The sequence below is a fragment of the Microtus pennsylvanicus genome, chromosome 10, assembly GCF_037038515.1.
Source record: "Microtus pennsylvanicus isolate mMicPen1 chromosome 10, mMicPen1.hap1, whole genome shotgun sequence".
Taxonomy (NCBI): Eukaryota; Metazoa; Chordata; class Mammalia; order Rodentia; family Cricetidae; genus Microtus; species Microtus pennsylvanicus.
In genome coordinates, this window is record NC_134588.1 from 66307970 (window position 1) to 66335689 (window position 27720).

The window sequence follows — 27720 nt, forward strand, 5'->3', positions numbered from 1 at the left end:
ATCATGAACCACTAGCTCACTTAACATAATGTCAAAGCTTTAAAGAGTGGTAATACTTAGCTTTGCCAAGGAGAAGGATAGGGATGTTGACACACAGTTGGTGAGGTTGAAATGTCACAAAAATTGGCAGCATCTTCCAAAAATAAGCATATCTTTGCCCTGTGGTCCAACAACTGCACCAGAGAACACGTAAAAGTTAGTCACAGCAGCAGTCTTTGTAACCACCCAAAATGGAAAATGACATCGTGACCTGGATACATCCGTTGTGGCATGTTCATAGATCAGTAGGTGTATAGCCACCATGAAATGAGCCACAGCTATCTCAGCAACAGAATGACTACACGTGAGTGGACGTGTCCTGTGAGCGTGATTACGTAGACAGAATAGGAAAGTCTAAGCAAAGAAAACCAGCCCGCAAATCACAATCCCAGAGAACCTAGACAACAATGAGGGCCCTAAGAGAGAAATACATAGATCTAATCTACATGGGTAGTAGAAAAAGACAAGATCTCCTAAGTAAATTGGGAGCATGGGGACCTTGGGAGAGGGTTGAAGGGGAGGGGAGCAGAGAAAACTGTAGAGCGCAACAAAAATCAATAATAATAATAAAGAATAGGAAAGTCTCTCTACACATTGGGAATGAGGATGGTGGTTGCCCTTGGCAAGTGAGAAGTAGAGGTTCATGGGCCAGGGGCTTGTCAGGGATGGTTAGGGCCTTTCTATTCCTGATTTTGTGTGTGTGTTGTGAATGAGTTCACCCTGGGGTAAAATACAGAGTTGCCTTTTAGGATTTCTTCTCTTCTGTATGTTTGTTCTAAAGGAAAAAGAGAAAGCTCAAGGTCCGGGAACTCTGGTCCTTGGTTTGTGCTTCTGGCAGGGGTGACTTGAGGGTTGAACTTGGCTAAAGCTTTCTCTCTGATCTTTCTCATGTGTCATTTCCTGTCGCCCCCCCTTCCCACATTGCTACGCTGGGGGACACTATTTAACTGAGTTCTCATGGTAGGTGGTGAGGGGCTCTATTTGGAGGGAATCTTACTTCTCTTTTGACCTTGGCTGCGGAGGTGTAGTCTTTTCTAGCCTGGATCTCTTCATGGCCTTTGGTTATACAACCTGCTTACATAGTCCCCACCCCAGGGATCCTGAACACAACCCCTGTAACCCAAGTTTTAAACGCTAGGATGCTTCCTCTTTACTTGGCACATTTGAAAATTGTCTGTAATTCTTGCATGAAATAGATGCTGTAGTTTTGCAACACTGAGTATAACAAAAACATTGTCTGAAATCATAGGCCTTTCTGTTCCGATTGACCTGTGTATCTTTGGGTCAATTAGTTAATCCTCTGTGCTTTTGTGGGGATAGGTAGATGGGGGAATGTTGAGACAGGGTCTCATGCTGCCTACGCTCACCTTAAGCTCGGTGTGTGGTTTAGGCTGGCTTTGAACTCCTGTTCTTCCTAATTCTAAATCCCAGTCGCTGGGATTAGGTGTGTGACCTACCACATCCAGCTCCCATACCTTTGGATTTTAACATCTTCATCTATAGTGAGGGTCACGCAGGGCTCTCCCCATCCTTGCTCAGAGCCTTAAGTAAGGCAATGGATGGATGACTCAGAGCTTGGAAGAGTTGGTCAATAGAGTTCTTGCACACCCACCAAGAGCAGGAAGGACTTGCTCCTGCAGACCTGAAGAGGTAAACAGTGAGTGTGCCCTCGGGAGAGCTGCTTTGCTGAGAACAACTGGCAATCATTCTGCCCTGCCTTCTCAGGAAAGCAATCCCACTACGTTTTAGCCCCATAGAGAGGTCAGCCTAGTTTGTGACAGACACAAACGAAGCAAGCAAAGGGACACGTTTAATTTCTTTCAAACCCAGGTGATTATATAGTTGACAGGAGCCGGGGAGCGAGAAGAGTACTCCATGTCTTAGAGAATCTTGAAAAAAAATGCTTTAACAAATATATAAGAATCATATATAATTGGCACACACTTTGTTTGAATGCAAACACTGCTGTTAAAGTGGTGCTTAAAAACAGTTTGTTGGCCTTCCCTCCGTACAGGAGAAACATTCCTCTCGTTTACACCACTCGCTCGCTCAGCAAACCCTTATTTATCCTATGATGCAAGCATAATCTGCCCAACATCAGATCCCGAGTGAGTGGAGTGTGAATTAGTGGAATTCTGGGCAGCCTCTCAGCAGCCCACACCAACAGTGTCAAGAACGCTCTAGAGAGTCACCTCTGCCCTGCCTTTCCCGCCTCTCCCGGCTTCTTCTGCTTCAGTGGGGCTTTCAGAGGAGACGGAAGAAGGTGGGCTCCAACACACGTTCTTAGGACATTTGAATAATTATTTATTGAGAAGCCACAGTCTCCCACACTTTTACAACTGTAGGCTTTTTATATAAGGCAAAAAGCAAGATGGATCCACTATTTTCCACAGAAAGAAACAGGTCTACAGCGGACCCCAGGGTCGCTCAGTTACAGGTCCAAGAGCAATGTACATGACAGATATAAAAAACAGTGTGGAACAAAATAATTGAAGTTATGGTTACAGTCTACTGGAGGAAATATCCATATCTTATTATAAATACATTTATAGTCTAGGGTTGTCATTTCAATAGGCTTTGTTTTGTTTTGTGTTTTTTTTACATATACAGTTATTGAAACAGAAAAGCAAAATGTAACATTTACTAGGATAAACTTTGACAGAAGACAGTTGGTCTGAACTTTGCTAAGTCCCGATCAGATGGCCCCCTTGCCATGACAGTTAAAATAATTAATCCATTGATATGTAACCTTTTTTTGGTGGGGGAAACTACACGAATAAATGCAAAGCTGGGTTAACCAGGACACAAGGGGTCCACTGCTTTCAGTTTTAGGGGATGAGAAAAGCTTAAGTTGGCTGTTGGAACCATGCCATTTTTTTTCCCATCCCATAGAACAAGAACAAATCTGAAACCCAAATCAAGCAGTTCTAGGTTGTTAAATTAATCTATTCATGTACCCATTTAAATACCTGGTACCCACATACATGAAACAGAGACATGGAAATGCCCAGCATGATAGCTCCCGTGGCCACTTCCCATCAGTGCATACGTAGTACAGGGTGAAGCATTTTTGTTCTGCTAACAACAGGGACACACCTAGCAGCTGAACTATGTATCCTCTCCATGAACAGGGTTTAAGAATGGTGTTCCATATTGCTTGTAAACATATAGACACGGAAACCAGGAAACCATGGATCTGAAGGTGGTTATTTGTTAATCTTGGTACCACGTAGCTAAAATGGTAAGTGTCTTGGTAAACATCTCATGGGGATGGTAGTTGACAGAAAATTCCCTAATGGAGTTAACTAACAGACTAAGGACATGCATTGATTACAGGACTCCACCCCAGGGGACTCTTCGAACCGGAGAATGGTCTAGTCGTCTTCTTCATCTTCCTCATCACTGTCCTTCATGCTGATGCCCTGTAATCCCCCGCCCTCGCTCACTGACGCTGTAGCTTCCTCCACAGTGAGGCGGTTTCGGATGGTCTCATAGGTCTTGCTGTTTAAGGTAGAATCCAGGACGCCTTGCAATCGGAAATCTCTATAGGTTTTCTACAGGGAGAAAAGATAAAGTGGTGAGGGAGATCTCATCACCAAGGCGAGGAGCGAGAGGGTGCAAAGCAGGCACAAGGGTAAGAGTCATGACTTTAGTTAGGTGTCACTCTTTAGGAATTGGGAAAAGTGAAACGTCATTCCGTTCAGCTTTTACTTGGACTGAGAACCGAGACTCAACTGAATGACAGAAAACGAGAAAGTGTGACAGGATAAACTATATTAGATGAGACAAAGCAAAGAACATAAGCTTGTGTTTATTCAGATCCACGAAGGGAAATGTTTCCTAGCTGTTTCCCTCCTCCTTCGGTCTGGTTCTTTCCCTTAGGTTCTTATAACAACGTGATTGGCAGTATAAGGGGCTCGAACATATACATAACGAAGGTGGCAATTGATTATGGCATTTTGTGATTTCCGTTGCAGTCTGGTTTTTGGAGTTTTTGTCTGTTATAATTGCATGAGCCACGTCCCTCTCTCTCATTCACAAGACAGACATATGCATCTTGGTATATGAAACCTATCACGGGCAGCCACAGTGATGGGCAAGATGGAGCGTTAATGCCTCATCAATATGTTGCAGGCGTGTGACTCATGCCTTGTCTCCCTGGGAAAGATCTGTATCCATTTTGTTCACAACTTTATGTTCTCAGGGAAGAAATCTGGCTCCTTTTCAAGAACAATGGTTGGTGTTGCTGTATGACAAGCTCCTTTGTTCCTTAATACAATTTCTCTCGGATTTCCTTAGGTATCCCAAGGACTGTTTCCCAGGACTCCTTTGGTGTTAACTGAACATGACCAGAAGCAGCTCACTGCTATCTAGTTTAAATATGTGTATGGTTTCTTTCTAACTACGAGTTTTCTCATTACATGGCAGAACATTTCAGCTACTAATTCTCTCCTTCGTTTTTTTACCTGTTCCTGCAGAACACTTGAGACACGGTCAAGAGGGAGAGTAGTAATGTATTCCAATATAACTCCCACGTTATTTGTGTCTTTAATAGCATGTCTAGTGCTGCTATGCTACTAGTAATCCCAAGGTCAAACACACATTTTTGGTCACAGGTTGTACTGACTACAGAGTTAATCAGTGAGGCAGTCACGTGACGTTATGGGCAGGATGACCACATGCCCCTTTGTGGCTGATTTATTTGCCACACCTTCTCTCTCTTTGTAAGTCACCTGGTTTAGATATCGTTCCAAAGTCATCTTATGGCGCTAGGGAAATTCTCCTGAGAAGACAGGAACAGTTAGGTAGCTTTTCATGTGATGGGATGGATAAGAGACTGATTAGATGTTAGGTCCAGAACAGATTAAATAGCCAAATGACTTACTATGCCTTCTGAACTTTCCAGTTAGCTGTTCTGTGGTCACTTAAAATAATATAATTGTTGCCAGACTATGGCAGGAAAAGTAGAGGTTAAAATGCTCGAGTAGTCTCTTCTTCATTCAAATTCCAGAGCAGCGTGCATTCTACTTAACTGCTAACTGCCTAATGGTAGAGATGACGGCTATTCAGATCTCAGTCCTTCACTTGCTAATATGAAGATGCTCACCTTCACCTAGCGATGGGTGGACAAACACACGCTTTCTGGATGAGGAATGGATGGATGAATGAAGGGACTCTGTCTTTCGAGGCAGGAAAGAGGTCGAGGACCGTTGGAAATTTGTGAAGGAACACTCTGGGTGTGTCCCTGAACGGGAGGTGGGAGATTCTGTCTCAGTCTCCTTGTTAAGTAGACATTCTGGAGAAAGTAAGAGATTCCTATCCAGTGACATTTCTGTGTTCCTCTGTAGTTCATGACTGTGTATATGTTTGTTTTTGGCAGATGGCAAAAATTAAGCCTCCTCTCCGGCATATTATTATCTTAATAAGATACTGCTAATTTTTGACAAGGATTTGGAAATATCAGTTTTGGGATGATAATTGGAAAATCCACAATTATGGTATTTTCTTTTCATGTCTACATGATCAGGTAAGGGTCAAATAGAAATGATCTTTTATACTCTACACTACACACACACAGACACACACAAAAGAAAAAAAAAGAAAGAAAAATAGTTACACCAAGGAAAGAAACTCAGAGGATCTGGCAACGCTTAGTGAACTTGTCTTAAGGAACTGACTCCAAAAAATTGAGAAAATTAAGCTGAGGACACCATTCAAGTGCATGTATTCCTTTTGCAACAGCTGCAGTTACATCCTGGCTGCAACCTTCTCCAGGGTGGAGGCTTTGTGAGATGCAATGCAGATGATAATAACTCCTTAATTACACACAATGGAACTGTAATTGGGCTTTAGTCGGCACTGAGGGAGAAGAGCACCTTCAGGGGGATGGGGCGAATCCAAAGGAGACCAAGAAGCAGGGCAGGGAGAAATTTTTTGGCAAACTGCTAAGAAAATTCAGCTATGCTTATTACTAAAATATTTTAATGGAGATTTTTGCGCATTGAATAGGAGTTTTGCATACAAATGTTTTTTTTTTAAAAAAACCCTCTATGGTGAAGCACCAAATGGAAACTGAAATGATCAAAAACCGTATTTACCCCCTTCTGAGATCTTATTATTTCATGTAAACCGCTTCGATTTCACGCTGAAATAATTATCATTAGTCCATGGCACACACAGAAGAACAGGGGAACAGAGCCACTTCCAGGGCATGTTGTCTCACCCTCGTGATCCTGTACATTTGATTGTGTGCACGCATTGTCAGAGAAACCACTCCAATTAACTATGAGAACAATATTGATTTGCATGCCGATAAAGATCACGGAACACATTTAGAAATAGCTGGGGGTAAATATTTCCACTAAATTAATTGTGGCAAAATTTTATTTAATGAAACCCTAAAAGAAATTGGTAATTTATGCAATTCACATAATGGTGCCCAAAGCAAGCTTTTAAAGGTGCCATGCCACTGCCAGGGCGCCAGAGTCTTGGTGACATTTGGTGTGTGGCAAATATACACAATATTTTTTTCTATATAGACAATGATATCGATGCCCACTCCCCTCCCCCTTTTAAACTAAGCTGCCTTTGATGTCTCAGTATAAAATTAAGCATGCACCACACAGGAACTCCATAGGCCTTCCCTGCATGCAATGCTGTCTGTTGTGTATATAAGCAGGTACTATCTGTGCAGGGGAGACCTGCAGCTCGCCAGTGAAGTGTCTTTTGGCCGGCTGCTGGCAAAGAAGGCGGCTCGCTCTTTTACCTTCACCATCCTAATGAGTGTTTTCAGCTGGTAAATGTGAAGCTGGAGGTCCATCCGGTCGGTCAGCCAGGTGCAGATGACATTCATGGAGCTGTTGTACCATTGCTGAAAGAGAGACAAAAGTTCTCCAGGCAACATGTCATGGAGGGGCGACAGCTCAGGGAGGGAACGGGTCACCTCCGCACACCTGCTCTGCTCCAGAGGAAACAAGATGGTCAAACAGAATCGGAAGGCACAGAAGACCATGATCGTCAAGTCACACAAATGAGGTGCTGGTTCAGTCTAGACCAGGGCAATGTGGGCTGGGGACTGAACCTGGGACCTTCTGACTACACACACAGCACATCAATAGTGCATTCCTGAAGACTGTCTCTGGTGCTCTTGGCTCTCGTCTGAATTGGTCCATTTCACTCAGGAGTGATTCAAGGCTTTGCTCCATTCCCCAATGCCATTGTCTCGAGGGGCAGAAGAGAGACAGGGGTGCCCTGACTGGCACTTACCTTCAGAAAGGGCCCCAGCATGTGCAATTCTGAGAACCAGGTGGGAAGCCTGGGAAATTGAGGGGTGGGTATTTACCACCATTCGCTCGACTGGGGTATTCGTAATCTGGACAGCAAACGAGGATTTCTCTTTCAGGGCCAAACTGTTCTGGGCAGTGTTTATGTGCCCTGCATTAGCTGTGCAATCTGTTTTAATCCTAGCACAAAAAAAATTATGGAATATGAGAAGGAAAAAAAAACCTCTCTACAAATGAGCTCATTTCAAGCTGTTGAAATCATACTTCCCCTTATGGGGGTTAAATTTTGCTTCTTGTCTGTGAAAAATGCTCGAAGCTGTGTCACTTGAGACTGCCACCCCTGTGGTGCAGGAAGTCTCTGGTGCAGTATAATTTTGCAGTACGGCTCATATATTCATAAATCTCACTCAGAGACATATGAACAGTGTTATGAAGTGTCAGGAGGAAAAAAAAATCTAATCTTTTAAACTTCACCAGGTTTCACTACGCTCCACCGCGTACACCAAACAATTTACAAATAAAATGAAAAGGTGTGGATGGACCTATAGATTCATTTGTCCGACGTCTACATGAACTGGGCACCGAAGGAAAGAGAGGAGTCAGGGAACTGAGGCGATGCGCACACTCACACTAGCCCGCGCACACAGGCACACACACACATCGCACACCAGTGGGGATTCGAAAAGCATAAATAAAAACATGTTTCTGATGGTAACTCCACCCTTTCTCACCTACAGATCATCCAAAATCAGTTTATGCCCAACACTCACAGCTTTTCTGAAGCCTTGTTTCTGACTTAATTTCTTTAAAAAAAATTAATTTGGGGTTTTACTTGCAAGGTAGAACTGCCAAGTCTCACCTTGCGAGAAACTACAGCGCCGTCGCAGCCATGGCGTACAGAAGCCCTCTTTGCATCGTTCCTATCTAGGCTCAGTCCCCATCGGAGCCAAGTGTGGCTCTCTTTGGAGCCTAGCCGCAACAGGGACCAAGCTACCCCGATGAGGGGAGGCAGCGCAGCCGCCTCACAGCCAGCTCCTGCTCTTTTAAAGATCACGGGGGAGAAACTGTCAGTTGTGGGAACCGTCTGTCCCTCCCCAGGGAGCAGGCGGCTGGGGGTGGGGGTTTCCTGTTGAGATGGGCAGTTCACTCTCTGGGAGAGTGTGTGATCGGTAGGGGTCAAGCCGCTTCAGGCGTGGACAGGTTTTCCCCTCTAGGGGTGAGAACAGTTTTTTTTTTCTGAAACTTTTTTTTAGGGAGGGGTAGTGGTGGCTGTGTGTGGAGGGTGTTTTTGGCACCTCCTGTTTCGGGATTCTGCTGCGTTTGCTGCTACTACATCTGGGTTTATTAGGAGGCTCTGGGGACAGGAGAAGCCTTGGCTCATAGGTGAGCATGCAGCTTCATGATGCCTGGGCAATTAGGGGCTCTCCTGGGTTTACCTAGGCCTTCAGTTGAAATTTACTTGCTGTATCTGGCATGTACTCCACTTTATCCTGGAATAATTTCTCCTTATGTTTGTTCTCCCAGGGGGTTGGAAGGTGACCTTCAAGAAGTTCATGTGACTACATGGCCAAACATACATGCTCATAACCTTGTGATGGATACGCGCCTGGGACACAAAGGAGGAGTGTGGCACTCTGGCTTCTAGGCAGAGGTGGCATTTTGCTTTGGCTGTGACAACAGGCAAACCAGTGCTGGCGTCTCTCACTGCCAGCAAGCCTGGTGCAACATGCCTTTTTCTCTTTACTGAGAGACGCGCCACCTTTCAGGGGAAAAAAAAATATAGCACCCCCCCTTCCATTTTACATAGGCAGTTCTCACTCTTGAAAATGGCTTTTAAATAGCACAATAAATAAATAAAAATTAGAAATACAAAATAAAAGGTACGCTGCTGTCGACAGCCTTGCACTGCCCGAGAAGGCCAGGGAGGGAGGGGCAAGTACACATAGGAGAGAAAGAGAGAGAGAGAGCAAGGCAACTGAGCACACTGCCACCCCAGGAGCAAGAACGTCCTGGAACATCCGAGCCTCTCCTGAATCGCACATCTAGCAGGAGAAGTGTAAAACATGGATGGTGCCCCATTGGCTACACACTCAAAGAGGCAAAAGGGAGAAAGCGAGTCCTTTCCAAACCTTATGCTCAGCAGAGGGAATCAGAGGCGCTTTAAGATGCCATGCAGCCAGTGCTAACTCGCATTTCCAGCAAGGGCGTCGAAAGGCATTTAGATGTTGGAGAAAGAAGTAGGCATTGCCTTCTAGAACTTTACAGTGTTAGAGGTGACAGCCATCTTCACAGTATCCATCGGAAAGGAGGAAACAAAGGCCCAAAGAGGGTTAGCGACTTATTCAAGAACACACAGGAAGTATTCTGGGTACAGGCATGTGATGGTCAGCAGAGCCAATCTGTGACCCCTCTCCCCAACTCTCTAACTGGAGGTAGCTTATGGGTTACTAGAAGCAGGCCCCAGAGGAAGGCTTCTCCCCACAGAACCCAGCCAGAACCGCAAACCGTGACTGTCTCCATTTTCCACCGCCTAACCAGAACGCATGGCAGCTCTTCGGGGAGTCACGTTCGCTGTGTTTGATGTCAACGCTAAGGCAGCAGATTTGTTATGATTCTTAGAAAGAGGGAATTTCTAAAACAGCTGAAGTTCTCCCCATTTTTGTGCTGTCTTTCTCAGACAGGTCTTTTCTGGAGCTATTTCAACACCTGAGCATGCAATGTTTGGTAACGTGTGCTTTCGCTCCGAGAAAGGAAAAGCAGGAGTCAACAACACTCTTTGGATAGTTTGAATACCGTCATGATTTGCTCGCCGTTAATTTAGGGCTACTGATCTGAAACTTCCCAACAAGGCAACTTTATAAGAAAACACCACGGAAGTGAAACTGCCAGTGGACTGAGCTCTTTTAACATGCAGCCCTGGCGGTCATTCTGGGAATGCTGGAACATAAAGAAGGCTCATCTCACTGGCCTAGGGCTTCAGAGCCCCTGGAGGGCTGAAGAACTGCTGCTGAACCTAAGGTTGTGTCTCGAAAGTAGCTAGAAAGCCAGGGAACACCGCTTGCCTTCTCTCCCTTCTTCTTCTTTCTTTTTGCCACCAAAGCTACATCCTCAACCTTTTTGGTTTGGGCTGTTTTTATTTTGAGATAGGGTCCCACTAAAGTGACCAGGCTGATCTTCAACTCAGTCTATAGCTCAGGCAGGCTCTGAACTTGTCATCTTGCATCTGGTCTCTGAGAAACCAGGACCACATGCCTGTACCACCCAGCTTGGCCCTTTCTCTCCTCCAACCATCTTTTGCATCATCACCACTCAGCGTGGTTCTGTTTAATCTTAAAATCTCATGCGCAAGGGATCTTCCCACTTCAGCCTCCCAAACGCTGGGCTGCAGGCATTCGTGATGGTACTACCAAGCTTCCTTGCTTTCTAGTAGGACCAAGAGTGTTGGTCCTCATACACATCAGAGCTTGTGACTTTTGCCCTTAGAGAATGAGTTTACCATTGTAAATGGGGATTCATTTGCCTTTTATAGGAGTCTTTCAATGAGCAAACAAAGGAAAGCTGGTGAAGGCCTCGTGCCTGTACTTACTATACAGAGAAGCTGATATGACCTTCATCACTGCCTTTGCCCTAGCCACCACCACTACCAACCATTATTATCCTTCATCTCTCACTGCTTTATCTCTGCTTCTCAATCTAAAAGATAACAAATACCAAGGTGGGTGTAAGACATGGCCCCCACAGGGAGATCCCGGAATTGTGCACATGAGTCTCGAAGAGACATAGGGGTAGCTCTTAGCAATGGGATTCCATTTAAACTCAGGAAACCACCTTGGGTTCCCAAAGAACATTTTAAGCTGATGTTGATTTCTATCGAAGCGTTGGGTTAAAATGGCCCTCGGAATGAGTGACTTTTCAAACCTCGCAGGCGTAAGCTCAGTAGCAGCCTATTTGGTCACGTGTTAGCTGGATAGCCTCAAACACACTGCTTCACTCTGTGACTTCCAGCCTTCTCTTGGGGGTCAATGGCAGCACTGACTTCATAAGGTCACTGTGAGCGTTAGGAGGTGATTTTTGTATAGGTGCCTACCAGCCCAAGTGCCTCACAAGAAGCATTCAAGGAAACAGCTTTCACTCGCAGATGCTTTCCAAGTCTAGCACAAAGTTATTGTCTTGATCCATTTCTAGCAGAAACTTGGTCGCTGATACTCAGATTTCTGAGGCCACATAGTCTGCCCTCAAGCACACTGACTTCCAGAGGGTAATTATAACATTCAGCCTGTACCGTTATAATATGGTTTGTTATGACCAGGACCAGGGTGAGGCAGTGGAGAACATCATGAGAGACCAGGACCACATACAAACATCACTGAAAAATCTGATATTCATCAAGGATTTTTGGACCTTAATTTTAATTTTTTGAATGTCTCAAATATTAAAATGTAATTTAAAATTTCAACAATTGTAAAAATTGAAAAAATACAAGTTAAAAAATATTAAAGCCAACAATAGTTGGTTCCCCCCTCACTAAACTCTGCGATGAAGAAGTGACTCCTGAATCTTTGTCTAGGTCTTCCTTTGGTTTCGCTGCTGGCTGGCTGGAAGCCTCATGCCCTGGAAACCTGAAGTGTTGATAGGTAAGACAAATAATTAACGCCTGACAAGGTAGGGCTGCCAGAAACTGGGCTCCACTCAGAGATGGCTAACCCCAGTGAGCAGTCCAGCCTGGCGCTGGAGTGCTTTCTGATGAGGTTCTATTTTCTGCCACTATTAACTACCACTCAGATTTTTTATTTTGAGACAGCGTCTCCTCATATACTCTGGCTGTCCTGAACTTGCTAGATCAGGCTAGCCTCTTTTTTTCTGCAGCTATCCTCCTGCCTTTGCCTCCTGATACTGAGATACTGGTAAGGAAGTACCACCATGCCCGGCTGTAAGCCCTAATTGTGGTCCCAGCACTATGGAATTAATTTGATGTCCTCTACAGACTTTGTTGTTAAGGATACACTGGTTTTTGGAATGAGCCACATGTCACAGATGAGCAGCAGCCGAAGCTGGGCAGAGAGGCCAAAAGAGTATTTACATATTCACATAACGCAAAAATCATTTACCTCAACTGATAGAAATGCCTTAACAGACCAGATGATTTTCTTAGAGATACTTGTCTTTAGTGCCTGTTCCCCAAAAAGTACTGTTTTGTGCAGAATAATGATACAAAACCCTAGGCATGCAATAGATACTCCCAAGTGCGTGCACACACAAAGTTAGTCAAAACAATTATGGAACACTGATCTGTACATATGCTTTATATACAGATCCTACATAAAACATACTATAAGCATGATACAGTTTAATTGTTGAATCAAACAACTATAAAGAGCTCCATTTTGTATATTTTAAAAAAGGGACATACATACTAGTATGTATGCATACTAGTAAGCACTGAGGTAGTCCGAAGCTTTTTTGTTTTGTTTTGTATTCTTTTGGTTTTTCTAACCACCAAATCAATGGGGTGTTTTTTATTCAATTCCATTGTGTTAAGAAGGCAAGGATTGTCTCTGCACAATCAGTGTTGGTTCTAGGTGTCTCACGGCCAACCTGCTCAGTCCTGAAGCTGGCTCAGAAGTGTGCAGCTAGGGCCATGCAGTTCAGTCTGTTTCTACTAGAGCCCAGGCTTGTCTCGGAGTGCTAAAGAAGGCTCATTTGATGAGCTTAGAAAGTGGCTACACGGATAATGGAGACCTGGGGATATTGCCATGGAAAGCTCCTCAATGACTTGAAAGAACCACCACTGCTCACAGGAGAAGTGACTTGAAAAGGCTGGGTGCGACAAGCGATACCGTTTCTTAGCCAGAACAAACATAGCTTCCTTTTCCCCAGTATAGTTCGAGATACATTGGTAATTCTGTGCTTGCTGGTGGGAGAAGTGTTGTACTAGGGCAGTTTGTTTCCAAGGGGAAGACATAATGTCTTGAATTTCCTTAACAGTTTTATAGATGGAAAGGTTTTAACACTGACCAAACATTCGGCCTGGAGATGACTTATCCTAAGCTACAGAATCTTCAGTGAAAAGAGAGAACGAAACAGCAAAACTTTAGCCCGTCAGACAGACTTCATTCCTTCCCATGAACTCTAAGGCATCAGCAGGAAGCTTGAGAGGAGAGTCCCTGTCAGCAAAGAAGTCTCAAACCCAGGAAAACCAGCCCAGTTTAAAGCAAGCCCTGACCTGGTCCTTCTGCTCAGCTTCCCAAGCAGCTGGAGTTAGAGGAACACACGACTAGGTCCAGCTTGCTTTTCTGAGGGAAATTTTACTCACGTATCTATCCTCTGCTTACTGTGGTGCCTGACTTTTATTAAAACACATGCACACGTGTGTTCATACAGATGCATGTGCCACCCCGTGCCATAGTTGAGGACAATGCTTAGCTCAGTATCCTAAAAAGGAAGCCAGAGAAATGATAGTATTTGGCCCAGGGTTAATAGCCACATTTTCCCACATTTTTCTTTGAATAAATACTTGTGATATTGTCAAATAGATCCAGTATATTCCCTGTCTCAGTGGTAAGCATGGCTCGCGAGTGTGACCTCATTTCTTTAAGCATGTACATCCTTTGAAATTGGTCCACTTGAAGCATGCACACAGAAAAGCAAACGACGAAAGGCCAGGGAGCTCATAGCTGACCCGCCAGCAGGATGGTAGCTAAATTTTCTCCACTCATTTCACCCTAAAGATGAAGGGAGGGAAACTCTGACATAAAGTGGCCCAGGAGCCAGGAAGCCATGGAGTACACTCTCAAGTCTGCAAGGCTGCTCAACCTGGTGGCTTACGGGATACACTTTACTCTCCCCTTTGCGACATGGCAAACTCTCGTCCATCTCTCTGTACTTCAGTCTCCTCGCCCAGGAAACAGAGACACAATAAAGCTTACTGAGTGCTGTTAGTGTAGGCAGAGCGTTTTCAACAGTTCTAGGTACAGCCTAGGCTTGGGTTGTTTGTTCCTACGTGAGCCATGCTGTCCCACCCGGCTTCACACAGAGGACACCGAATCACCCTGAGTAGAAGCTGTTCCGCACTGCTCTCTGGACAGCTTGCATTATCCTGGGAATGCCTGAGCAAATAGGTCATGTGCTAACCAACCTGTGCCTTTGGACTGAAGAGGCGCAGGGAATGCTGGGGGTTTTGAGCCTTTATCTGGAAAGTACCTTTCCCCAGCCAGGTGCAAGGGAAACCTGCTCAGCACCTCATGGATGGAAGGAGCGGCATTTTCTGTTGGCAGGGAGTCCGAAAGGAAGATGATAGCCGCCGGCCACGCCCCTGTGACTAAGCTCTTCACTGTTTTTTTTTTTTCTGAGACAAAAGTGAGTTATTATTAGTTAGAACAACAGCAAAAAAAAAATCCCATAGCCTTTCAAAATGGCTGTATTGAAATACTGTAATAAAATATTTTACACTGAGGTTTCGATGCATATTTCTTCCTTACAATTTGGGTAATTTAAGAACCTGTGAAACATATCATCCAGGCTTTCTTTAAATTCTACCAAAGGCCTCATAGCTTTGTTAAGCCACAGTCCAGTGGGCTGCTCAGGTCAAGCAGTCCCAGGGATTGGGTGCTATTCAGCGTCCTGATCAAAGATTCAAGGGTCTGAGAAAGAAACCTGGCTTGTGCAAGCCATCTCTGCCGAGTGGGCAGAACATGAAAAGACTGCATGGAGTTCATAGCAAGTTTTTGGATTTGTCAAAGCTCCCCAAAAGCTAAATCAACACATTCTAAAAGGGCATATCATCCAAACGCTTGAAGGAGTGGGGCACTGTTGAAGGATGCAATCTTTTGCCTTGCTTGAGTGTTGCTATAATTCAGGATCCAATCCTCCCCAACAACTGCTCTCAGAATGGGTATTTCCCAGCCATGGCTTCGGGACGCTTGGCTAAAAGTATCAAGCTATAATTAGACACCCAAGTTAGAGGTTACAGACCAGCAGAATGACCTCAGATGCTCAGTGTCCTTTGTAACTGAAGGTGGGTTGTGGTTTACACTTGACACTCCTGCAATTCTTTGGATGCATAAAAACCTACCCCAGGAGGCCTTTATAATGATTATGGAGGCGCTTTGAGGTAGCCGGGTCCTCACAGGGCACTGCTGGGTGAGAGAAGGCTGACTGACTGATTGCAGTCAGTAGAGTTGAGGGGGAGCTAGTTCCTTGCTTGCTATCAGTCTCTTCCCATGAGGGAGGAGTCCTCTATGCAGAAGAAACAGTTCTCTAAAAACGTATATTGCTACTGCCTTTGTCTAGAGAACTTGCGTATGAAGTTTTGAAGTTGAGAGCAATCTCATTTTAATTCCCCTTAAAGGCACCTGCATGGTTATCTTTTAATATTATGTTTCTTACAACAAATGGCTATTTATTGTAGACCCAATTTCAACTCTTTAAACCCGAGGCAGAGAGAAATAGCCTACCATAAGGAATGCGTTAACATCGGCGTTACAGATGAATGATCAGCATGAGGAGTGAGTCCAAATTTGCACTCCTGACTTAATTCACTGCTGCCTTCCAACTCGTCAGACTCATCAATATTAGTTGTTTAGGGAAGGGCAGGAGGAAAGGGGACAGTCTGGAACAATCCTTTCTGAAAGCAATGGGGCAGGAGAAGAGTTCAAAGCTCAGGTTACATGGGTGATGTCTGTCTCAGGAAGAGACTCGTGTGTGTGTGTGTCTGTGTGTGTGTGTGTGTGTCTGTGTGTGTCTGTGTGTGTGTGTGTGTGTGTGTGTGTATGCCATGATAATATTTGGTTAACCTGTTGGCAGATTCAGTAAACTATATAAGCTAGTCAACACCAGAGTGTTAATGATTTTGTTGCTGCTAAATCAACCATAATGTATAAAACACAACAATGTCAGAAAACCCCCTTTTTATCTTCCCCTTCTCAGTAAGGTGGATGGGTGGATGTCTGTGAGGAGACAGGATTCCTCTGAAATTAGGTTTTATTTCCTAATAAACATGATATTGCTGGACATAATTTGTCACCTTTGAATCAGAAAATGAAGTCAAACATCAACTCACAGATACGTCCTTAAAGACGGAAACACCTATGATGGGAAAGCGAAGGCTCTTAATGTAATTTTCAATCGCAGATCCTTCTTCAGCTATAATGCAAATACCACTCTTCCACTCTTTCTGCAAGCTGGGTAAATGCTATTATAGAGAGACAGCCCAGCAAATACACTCTGGGTAGTGATGTAAAAACTGACAGCCAGGTCTCAAAGAGACGTTTGAGCACGTGGGATGGAGATCGCTTTATTCACAATAGCCTAGAGATAGAAGCAATCCTCTGTTGGTCAGGGGAGGAAAGGAAACCAAACACAGTTAATTCGTCCAGCCTTGAGAAAAAGGGAAATCCTGTCTTATGCCTCAGATGTATGCACCCTTAGGACATTATGCAAAGTAAAACAAATCAGAACTAGTCACAAAAGCCACTGGATGATTCCACTTATAGGAAGGATATAGAGGAGTTAACTTCATAGAGACAGGAGGTAGGGCGGTGGTTTGCAGGGGCTGAAGAGAGTAACAACTCGGGGGTTGTAGTACACACAGAGTTCTAGCTATGAAAGATGAAGTAAGTGCTAGGGATTGGTTGCAAAGTACCAAATTCACTTAGCGATGTGGAACTGTACTTGGTGGAGCTCAAAACACTTGTAGTGGCACATTTTGCACTATGTAACTTTACTTTTAACACACACACACACACACACACACACACATACGGGAAATAAAAATCACTTCTCATACCACAAAGAAAATTTTGCTTTATGTAATGTACACATTCTTTATAAAAAATTGTGTGTGAGTGTGAGTGTGTGTGGTGTATGTGCACATGTGTGTGGAGTGTGTATGTGTACATGTGTGTGTATGTGTGTGTGCATGTGCGCACACGCCATGTATGTGTGTGTGTGTGTGTATGCGCGTGCCTGTGAGGCTACAGGAGGTCAGGTGTCCTCCTCTATCAATCCCTGCCTTAGTCCCTTGAGACATCGGAATTGGAGATTGCCGTTTTCAGCTAGGCTAGCAGCCAGCAAACCGCAGGACTCCTTCGTGTCTTCCTCCCGAGCTCAAGTATTAGAGTTGCATGCTGCCATGCCTGGCTTTTCACTTGGGTGCTAGAGATTTGAGCAGCAAGAGCTCTTACTCAATGAGTTATCTTTTAGCCACTCAATGGACAGGTTCTAAGCTGGAATGCCCAATCGTATTTCACAAAAAAGAGAACAACGTGTATGAGCTAAATAGAGGGCGCTTCTTTTACTCTCAGGATGGAAACAGTTCCTCCAGGTTGAGTGTGGAGATGGCAAGGCACAAAGAACAAATCTGGTAGCATGTATGTGGTTTATTTAAAACATACCATGAGGCCAGCATTCCGAATTCCATGAAATGCATTGACTGGAGGCCAGAGCTGCCTGAGACTCCTTATCCAGGACCATCCTTAACTGAGGACTGGGTCCAAGCAACAGACAAGGATCTGTTTCTTTCTTTCCTTTTCTTTTTGGTACTGAGTGACACATTACTTCGTATATTTTCAGCCTCACCATCTCTGAACTGACCCCCACTAAATCCTACTCTCCTGAGCCCGGGTTTGATCTAGTGGCTCTCAGCACTGAGACCGTGGTTCCCCAAAAGGGCAGTACCCCCCTACCCAGCATTGTTCGCCCTAAGTCTAAGATTTATTAAGGTTTGGAATGTGTGTTCAGGAAGCCCTTATTTTAGGAAACAATTAAGTAGAATTAGGCTAATAATGCGAGGCAGGCAAAGCTTTTGCCCTTTGCCGAGCAATCACTCCTATGTGGAACATTTATACTAATAAAAATCATGTATTTCTTAAATGCCTCAAAACGATCTTTGCACCCAGCTTGGCAATTAGCACTGCCCCACTGAGGAGAATTTACTCCCCAGGCACAGGGGGATTATCTCTGTTCTCTCTACCAATGTCTTCCCTCAGTAAAAAAAATACAGTGTGAGGCTCTGGGTGGATGATGGAAATTTCCGCAGGCAGGAATTTTGCAGGAGGTTTATTTCCCACTGCATCTCAGAGAGTGGCAAGGCAGAGAAGGGAGGTTGAAGGCCCTCTGCTAGTCCCTCATGTCAGTCACACTATGCCTTTTCTTGGGCCTACCGGTTCTTGGTCCCTAGGAAGAAGACCAGTTTGGCTTCTTCTGCGGAGGAGATTGTTCCCTTACCATCACTATCAATGGGCCTTCTGAACCCCAAGCTCCCAGCTCCGAGCCTAGGCAGGAAGTGACGGCTGGGCAAAAGAGGACCGGACCCTCCAGTGTGATATTCTGTCTCCTTGACAACACTCCAGCCGGTCGGTGGTGGCCTGGGGAACAGACTTAATTTCTTTTCTTCCTCTGACTACCCTCGCGGTGCCATGCTTCTTTCTTCCCTCTTTCTCCAGACGCAAACGTTATGACATCCAACATAAAGCTGCCGAAATAGCAACCTTGTCTCTGAATATATAAATTGCAAAAATTGATATGAATAAATCTGCAAGTAGCACACTGATTGTGGCACATTTTTATCAAGACACAGCGCTCGGTTGCTCGGTGGCTTGGGGAGGGGGTGGTGTCATTACACATAGAGAAAACATCTGTAAATCCCAGTTTCTCTAAGGAGAAGTGAATGGAGACATGACCTCCTGTTCCTTGCCATGAACCCTGAGTTCACACTCATATTTTACATGTTACAGGAAGCCACAGCTCGCCCCAGGGGTGCTGCAAACAGACACGCAGAAGCCAGATGTAGCCCCCCTCTCCTGCTCCCTAATGCACCTGAAGAAGCCGGCAACTCGACATTCAAAAGCTGACAGGCTCGTAGCTTAAGGTCACTTCAGATTTTGTAAAGCAGAGGACAAAACCAGGAATGCTTCTAGGGCTGGGCTGTCAGCGGGGAGGCAGAAGGATTACAAGGAACCTGTGACTCTGCCTCTTTCTGCCTTTGCTGGTAGTTTTTTTGTGTGTGAACAAGTGCCATACAACAGATTGAGCCTCGTATAAAGGCCTGAGACTGTGCAAAGGCTTCCCGCTGGGCCTCAGCTGTGCTCGCAATTAGCCATAGGCACGCAGTGATTATTGTTGGGGTAGCGGATGGCAATGCGAACTGACAAGTTTTATGGGGGAAGTTGGGAGTGGGGATGCTCTGCAAGTTTCTTTCTTTTCTCTTTTCTTCTTCTGAAAAAAAATAAAACAACAACAACAACAAAAAAAACCCTCCACCCTTTTCCTTAGCCGACTGGAGCCTCCACGAAAGGGATCCCCACCCCTTCCCACCATCATTCAAAAGAGTTTTAAGAAAATTGTTGAAGGAATATTTCTCTTAGTGTTCAGAATTCAGGTTTTCTAGGTCAGAGCATCTCTGCTGCCATGTTTAATGTCAGAAATACCCATTTGCCTCGAATTAGCAAAGAGCTCGGAGTTAAGGGCAGGAGATTAAGCACACAAAATCACTCAGCAGGTGCCAGTCGGGTGGATTTGGGGGGCTGAGAAGTCTTTAAAACTGACTACAAGACATTATATACCTCTGACAAAAGAACATGGCAATCCTACCTGCTTGCTTTAACCACTATTGCTTGCCTGTTATTATGTGCTTTAATGCTCACAAGAGTAAAACTATTGCTGATACTACTCAATTACCATAGTAACTCACACCAGTGACCTCTTATCGCGGGCTCCCAGCCCAGCTGAACCAATCCAAAGACTCTGTGTCTCCTTTTATTTCCCCGGTGCCATATACTGGGACCGAACACTCCAAGCAGAAGCTCTCTTTCTCTTTGTCTCAGACAAGAACTTGTTTCCAATTGTGAGAAAAGCCTTTTGAATCTACGATGGTTTGAGGTCTATGGATCTGAGGTTGTTGGACGAAGACACAGAACAATAGCCCGTAAAGAGAAAAGAGCACATGCGTGCATCAAAGGCAAGAGCCTTCCAGCTGCAGGAACCATGGAGATTCCCTTCAGGTCTCTAGCTATGGTCTCCAAAGTCTGGGAAGAGGCATCCTGGAGCCTCTTCTGGGGTCTGTGTGTGTGTGTGTGGGGGGGGGGGGTTGCTACAATTTTTATCCTATTCTTGGGCATAAGTACAGACAGGACAAAATGACGACCAGAGAGATTTAACTGTAGGTTTGATAAAGGAAATAAAAGTAACATACACACACACACTTTCCTGCCACCTATTTCCCCACTTGTGAGTGTGTACGTGAGTGTGTTTGCACACACTGGACACTATCTGAATGCCACTGGACACACGGACTCATTGCATTAGCACTCCAAAAGCTCCAAGGAGTCCTGCAGAAAAGAAAGCCACACAGCTTTATGTTTTTCCAAAGGTGTTTTGCGAAGGAGCCACTGTTCAGGAGGCCCTTACTAATGAACATCTCTCAGGGTATTTGGGCCGCCACGAAGTCACACTGGAAAAGGAAGCTGTGTGCTGACACCCTTAACCACAATCACAGCAAAACCAAAGAGAGTGAGCGTTTAGGGAGTGCTGATGTGTCAGTGACTGATCTCGGCAGTTTGTGGATGTCAGACTGAATTCTCCAGCCTCGAGGAGTAGACACATCAGAAGTCTGCTTTCTATAGGTCTATATAATGTGATAATTATAGGTAGTGGTTCTCTGTGGGCAAAGGAAATATACTAAGTCATATGTATAAATTAGCCTTTAAGTTTGATTGCATTGTCCTGCTTCTGACCCTTAGAAAATCCAAAGCCTATGGGGTTCTTTAAATCGATATTGTTTTCTATATCTTTGGTGTTAACGGAAGTTAAGTGGAGAAGAAGGCAGACTCCTTCATAACTCTCCTGCCTTTTGGAGTCCAGGTACTCAACCTTTTCTCTGTCTCTTCTGATTGGTGCCCTAGTTCTATACCCCAAATCAAAAAATTCAGTTTCGCTCCCACAATCTGCTTTGCACTTCCTGTATGCACAAGACTTCCCAGACAGCCTTAGGAATCGAGTAAGATTCTGCATGGCGGAACGACCCTGAACGCAAGACAGAACATTGGCCCCAGACCAGCTGTTCCAACCCATCCCCCAAGCAGATCAACAAGACCTGTCACAGAGAAACCAGGACTTTCTCCAGCCAGGATGCATGCTGCTCAGACAAGTTCTTGTAGCAAATGTCAGGGGCTGACACCTCACTTTTGGCAAACAGACCAGACATGGAACTGTGACATCTAGGAGAAAATGGGCTGTTCTCTAGCGTTACCTGGAAAGTGGTCTCCGATCATACCACTTCCCACTCCATGGTGTGTAAACAATGAACCCAATGTGATTAATGTCAATCAGCATCTAGCCAGGCCTCATCTGCCACCTGGGTCTTCCAGGGCAGGTGTGCACTTTGGGCATTAACAAACTGACCACCGTGAACAATACTTTTTTTCTCCCCCCGAGGCCTATTTTTCTCTGGATATGTTGGGGGATTTAGGCACAACCCTCACTGTGTATTGAGAAAAGGGACCCCCATGCTTTTAGCTTCTTTCCTCTCAAAGGAACCCACTGTTTTGAGAAAATGTATAGTTATAATCTGAATGAAGTCTCCACCATTTGAAGCTCTATTATGTGGAGAATAAAATTCTGGTTTTGGTGGCAACATCCTGCTCTCAATTATTATCTGTGTGAGAGGTGGGGATGATTTATCTGCGCACTATTCTGCTATGCATACACAAGGATTTAGACGAAGGAGTCGGCGCAGAAACCAAACTCAGATTATTCACGATGAGCGTCTGCCCACACCTCTGATTGCTTCTTAGGTATGGGCACGAACTGCATTTAAAGTTAACTGCATTAATTTGCAGGCAGATTGACGTCAGCAACTGAAATGAAAATTTGCATACCATATAGAAATGATTATAGAAATCATACTCTAAAATAAGGATGGTAACTCGTGTACAGAACGGAAAGATAACGTTGGGTGCCAACTTTTGTCCTTTTCAAACAGGAATGGCTAATCACATTAGGCTAATTTCATTATTTGCATATTAAACTTTCTATAGTCACGAGTCATTAGATTTTTGCCAGTCAAAGTAGAAGTTCTGAGGAAAATTCACCTTAACTTTAAAGAGTTGTGGGTCTGGGCTAAGGTGGTTTTAATCATCACTATGAGGGAACAGCTTGCATATTGACATAATTTCCATACGGTTACATGGGAAGAGGTCAGGTCCCGGCTAACTGCAGTCGGAAAGTGCAGCCATTCAGGTCAAACCACACAGCTAGTTTTTAAGCAGATGATGAAAGCGCACAAATACCCCATCCGAAGTAGCGGCCAGAGCCCGGAGTTCAAAGGCAGCAGACCCAGCAACCCTAACTGGATCCAGAAGACTTCCCCAAAGTCCTCCACAGTTTGAAAACTAAATCGATGTCAACTTTGCGAACACTGCTTCTTTGGGGGAGTGATTTTGCATCTCAGAGATGAGCAGAGATGGTGGCTTCCAAACAGCGATCCACAAAGGAGGGACTGAGGGGGTGGTCCCTGAAGCTCGAGGGAGAGATGGGATTCAGAAGAGAAGCCTGAGACCAGGCCTTAGGAGAGGAGACTGTTTCCTTGGGCCAGAGTAGGAAGGCACCATAAAGTCCCAGGAGGAGACCTTTGGGTGTCTAAGGTATTGCCTGCCAAAAGGAACCAGGAAACAAGTTCTGTTGCCCTGGCTCAGGGAGGTGCAGAGTGCTTTTTAAACGTTAACATGTGCTTTCACTGCGCGCAGCTGGGCTCTGCCTCCAATGGCGCCCTTTTCCTCTTGCTTTTATTTTAATCTCAGGAAACCATATTCCCTTCGTGCTACTTCTCACTTGCTTGAGATTCCACTCCTCTCCCCACTTTCTGGGAGAGAGGATGGAGCGGGGGGAACCCAACTCAAACCAACCAAACCAAACACATTTGCCAGATCTCTTACCCAAACTCTACCCTGGGGGTGCCAGTCATCCCCATTTCTGTTCAAGGCTCAAACCCCAGACCATTGTCCCTGATGTAAGATAAACATTCAACCTTGCAGGGTGCCCTCAGTATCTACAGATGGTTTTGGATGCAGCAGCCAGGAGGTAGAAGCCTGTGCCAGGTCCCCCATTGAAGCGTTCAGATGGATCTAGGACCCGAGCTCAGAGAGTTAAACCATAAATTAGCCATGAGTTAATATATGCAGCCCTGATCACCCGGCCTTGTCGTCAATGCTTCCCCCCGCCCCGCCCCAAGTCTCTCTCCCCCTTCTTCTTTACAACCCCCCTCCCACTTAGAGGCGACAGCATAAGAAATTAAACACTTGTGGGTTCATTCGAAAGAGTGAATGAAATTGAATAAGCTCTCAGTACTTGAGGCGCACAGCAAGCGCCTGAATGGGGCAAGCCTCCTAAGTTGAATGGAGTGTCTTTTGGGACCAATTTGTCTCTTTTCACTCTTTATTCTTCTCTTTTCTGCTGACAGATGCACAAAGGCGGAACTGCGCCGTGCAGCTTATCCGCATGCACCCGCGGCAGCTGTCACTTTTGTCGAGCAAGTTAATCAAGCAAATGCCACCATATCCCACTTTCTATAAGGAACAACATGTTATAGACAGTAGTCTTGCTAGAGAGAGACTTTATTTTAACTTTGATTGGCTTGGTCCCTCCCCCTAGATTTTACCCCCTCTCCCCCCTCAAAAGGAAGTGAGGAGGGGAGACTTAATCCAAGTCAACGACTTGGCTACAAAAAAAAAATCTTAGATTTAATAATAATATTGTACACAAGGCCAAAGATTCATTTGTTTTGTTTTCGTTTTTGTTTTGCTTTTCATCGGGACTGAGGGCTGCTATGATCTGGCTTTGGTTTTGTTTTGTGTCTTTTCTTGTTTAGGTGTGTAAGCTATTGTTGGTGCTGGACTATTGGATTGGATTGCTCAAGTTATAAAAAGAAAAGCAGAGGGCAGGAAATCGTACTCTGCCATGGATGTCTTGGATTAATTTGGCTCTCTTCCTTTATAAAGCAGGTCGTGTTATTTACATATTTCTTTTGATACACCTCCTTGCCTGGCCAAGCTTACAAAGACCGGGCTAAATACATAATAACGTCTCTTTGTACATCTTGCCTTTAGCTCGTTCTTTAGATGAATGCCCAAATTTATTTCTAATGTGCACCAACAAATGTACACAGGCTTCATCTCTCTAATTCAGTGGAACCAAGTGGGAAGCCTTTGAAAGAATTCCCTCACTTTTGGAGCCACATCCCCTGCTCTGCAGTCAATGTTATTTGGTGGCCTTGGGAAGCCACAGGCAAGGAGAGAGTTCCAACAACTGTGCATAGTGTTGACCTCAGCTGTTGCCCCCCTCCCCACTCACTTGGAAAACCAAAAGCTCCAAGCAGACATATTTTGAATAAACAAACTCTTTAGAAACAATGTATTTCGATATTTTGAATAAACAAACTCTTTAGAAACAATGTATTTCCACCGCTTTCTGCTGGCCAGGGGATTTGCCTCATTCAAGAGCTGCCTGAGGGCTATCTATCTAGGAAGCTCATAAGAGCAATAAGACAAATCACACACCCTCCTTCTCTCTAGTTTTCCTCCTTCCTTCCTCCCCCAGCTCCCATCACCTTGTCACATTGTTTATTGTAAGCTCTGGCTGGAAATAAATCAAGGCAGGACTTGGGCGACACCTGATCGCAAATTTTCACGCTGCTGACATTGTAGGCATTATTGGATAATGGCTCTGTAATGATTTAGTGTAACCTCATTTGTATTATGCAGGGATTGTATAACCATAGCATTCTGTACTTTTGGATTACATTTTCCTGTCCTGCAAAGTCCTGCTAATCTGTGAAACCTTACCTCCCCATTGAAAACTTAGCTATGTAGGTACATTAAAAGAATCAACAAGGCCTTGTAGGAAAATCTTGGGTATTGTTGCTTAATAACACCACTGTGTCAAGGTTTGCTTAGGAAACCCAAGCTGCTAGGGTAAACTACTTATCAACTGTCTGGGATGTAATGGTATTGTGTTCCTATAGCCTTCTCCCCAGCAACACACAGGACCTTTTTCTTATGGTATAAAAGATCTCACACAGAGTGCGGAGGGAGACCCAGACTGAAAGGTGAAACCCACCCCTTCGTCAGGCCTGGGGAGGTTTTTTTTTTTTTTTTTTTTTTTTTTTTTTTTTTTGCACAGATGGTGTGAGATTTCTCATGGTGTTCAAGCTCCCCTCAGCTCATTACGGTGGTCCTGTATGGGAGCACCACCGTCTTTAGGCCCAGACTGACTTGTGTTCATAGACTTGACCTGAGGGACAACACCGTAGTATTTGGGAGGATGCTTCTCTGGTGGGTGTGAATGCTTTGAGGGGATCTCTCGGATTAGCCACGCGACGCTCATCACTGTTGTGGACAAGCCATGACTAACAAGCCATGACTGCCCAGAGGGTCATGAATTGCCATTTCTTTTTGGTACACTCCTGTGACACCGTGCAGGAAACAGAGGCTGTCAGGGTGAGAGCCCCCACTGGATGAACGCGGGACAAAGAATTAGCAGAATGGGGGCTTCTGCAGGGTGGGTGGAAAGCGTGTGTCAGGATCTGAAAGCACGTATCAACTTTCCCTTTCAAGCGTATTATTTATGGCTGCTGTTGTAGTTATTACTATCATTTGTGTGGGGATATATTAACACATAACGGCGCATGCGTTGGAGGTCAGAGGACAATGTTGTGGAGGTCAGAGGACAATGTTGTGGAGGTCAGGGGACAATGTTGTGGAGGTCAGGGGACAATGTTGTGGAGGTCAGGGGACAATGTTGTGGAGGTCAGGGGACAATGTTGTGGAGGTCAGGGGACAATGTTGGGGAGGTCAGGGGACAATGTTGGGGAGGTGGGTCCCTCCACTACCTTTACGTGGACCTCACGGAAAAGTCTCAGGCTGCCAGGCTTGTCAAGCAGGAAGACCTGCCGAGCCATTTCGAGCCATTTTGCTTGTCCTCTTTTTTTTTTTTTAAATTTCCTTTTTCCCCTAAGACACCATGGTTATTATGTATCATTTCTTTCTGGGTCAGAAAGGAAGGGGTTAGGTCTAGGATTGACCAATTTCCCAGAGTCTAAGTTTGGCGAAGTCATTTTATCAACCGGGAATGGTATCATCTCTCTCTGGGTCAGAAAGGAAGGGGTTAGGTCTATAAAAACCTATCTCACAAGGAAGTCATGGGACTCACATGCTTTTTTTTTTTTTTTTTAGAAGTTCTGGGTTGCTTGTATTCATGTTGCCCTTTCTTTTTTTTAAATTAAATTTATTTATTTATTAAAGATTTCTGCCTCCTCCCCGCCACCGCCTCCCATTTCCCTCCCCCTCCCCCGATCAAGTCCCCCTCCCTCATCAGCTCGAAAAGCAATCAGGGTTCCCTGACCTGTGGGAAGTCCAAGGACTACCCACCTCCATCCAGGTCTAGTAAGGTGAGCATCCAAACTTCTAAAAATAAATAAATAAATAAAAGGCAATGTAATGAAAAAAAAAAAAGAGCCCAGGCGAGGGATTGGTGCAGCGTTAGCACCCAATGAATACTTGGCTTGCATTATCTTCAGTAAAAAAACAAATTATCTAGAATAAGAGCCCATAAAGGACTCTCCCCTAAGGCTGTTAGGAGAATTCAAAAGAAATAATATCTTTAACAAATAGTACTAACCAACATACAATCAAGAAAAACGCACTTAAGAAACTCTAAGTAATGGCCTCATGTTGTCATTAAAACAGCCGTTTGTTGGAACTTTGAATTAATTGGAATCTTTCCCCGTTTGCACTTGATCATTTAGGTAGAATCTTCCCTTTCCTGCCAACCCCTCAACGTCCTAATGGAGACTGGATAGAAAATGTTGAGAGTGAAGTTTTAAGCCTTTGAGCCTGGTCCTGTTGAGGCACCTAGCATATGGGAGAGGGCACCATGGGCAGAGCCAGGGAACCTTCTAGCAACACTGCTCTGGGCCATTTACTCAGTGGGCATCTTCACAGCTGGAGAATGACACCCAGGGATCAGCAGGATAAGAAAACCAGATGCAGGGGTGATTGTGACCCAACGAAGGTGGTTCTGCTGCACAGGAAGGTAGGAAACAGAACTAAGGTATCCCAGGACGTGTGTCAAAAGTGGTCGAGGCAGGGAACACTCTCAAAGGAATCTTGGAATAACTACAAACAATAAGTGGAGGCTGGTGAGGTGCCATCAAACCAAATGACCCGAATTACAGGTCCTGGAACATGGTGGGAGGAGAGAACTGGCATCTGTCAACTGCTCTCTGATTTTCAAATACGTGCACCCCCACAATAAATAAATAAATAAATAATTAAAGGGGCTAAAATTTTGTTGCCCATTAAATTAATCAGAACACTGTACTTTGAATTAAAGGTGATTATAAAAAATC

At 44.8% G+C, this 27720-nt stretch overlaps 1 protein-coding gene across 13 annotated transcripts in view; it reads right to left on the reverse strand.

Annotated features, from left to right (window-relative positions):
* Positions 1–2319: 2319 nt before the first annotated feature.
* Cadps (calcium dependent secretion activator) overlaps positions 2320–27720 on the reverse strand; it is a 444098-nt gene continuing 418697 nt past the window's right edge. For all 13 annotated transcript variants that reach the window (XM_075988597.1, XM_075988589.1, XM_075988596.1 and 10 more), the window contains 2 exons: positions 6806–6910; positions 2320–3593 (listed from right to left, as the gene is read on the reverse strand). In XM_075988597.1, the coding sequence (XP_075844712.1) occupies positions 3414–3593; positions 6806–6910 (285 nt within the window). In that variant the 3' untranslated portion in view covers positions 2320–3413. The remainder of the gene's footprint in view (positions 3594–6805; positions 6911–27720) is intronic.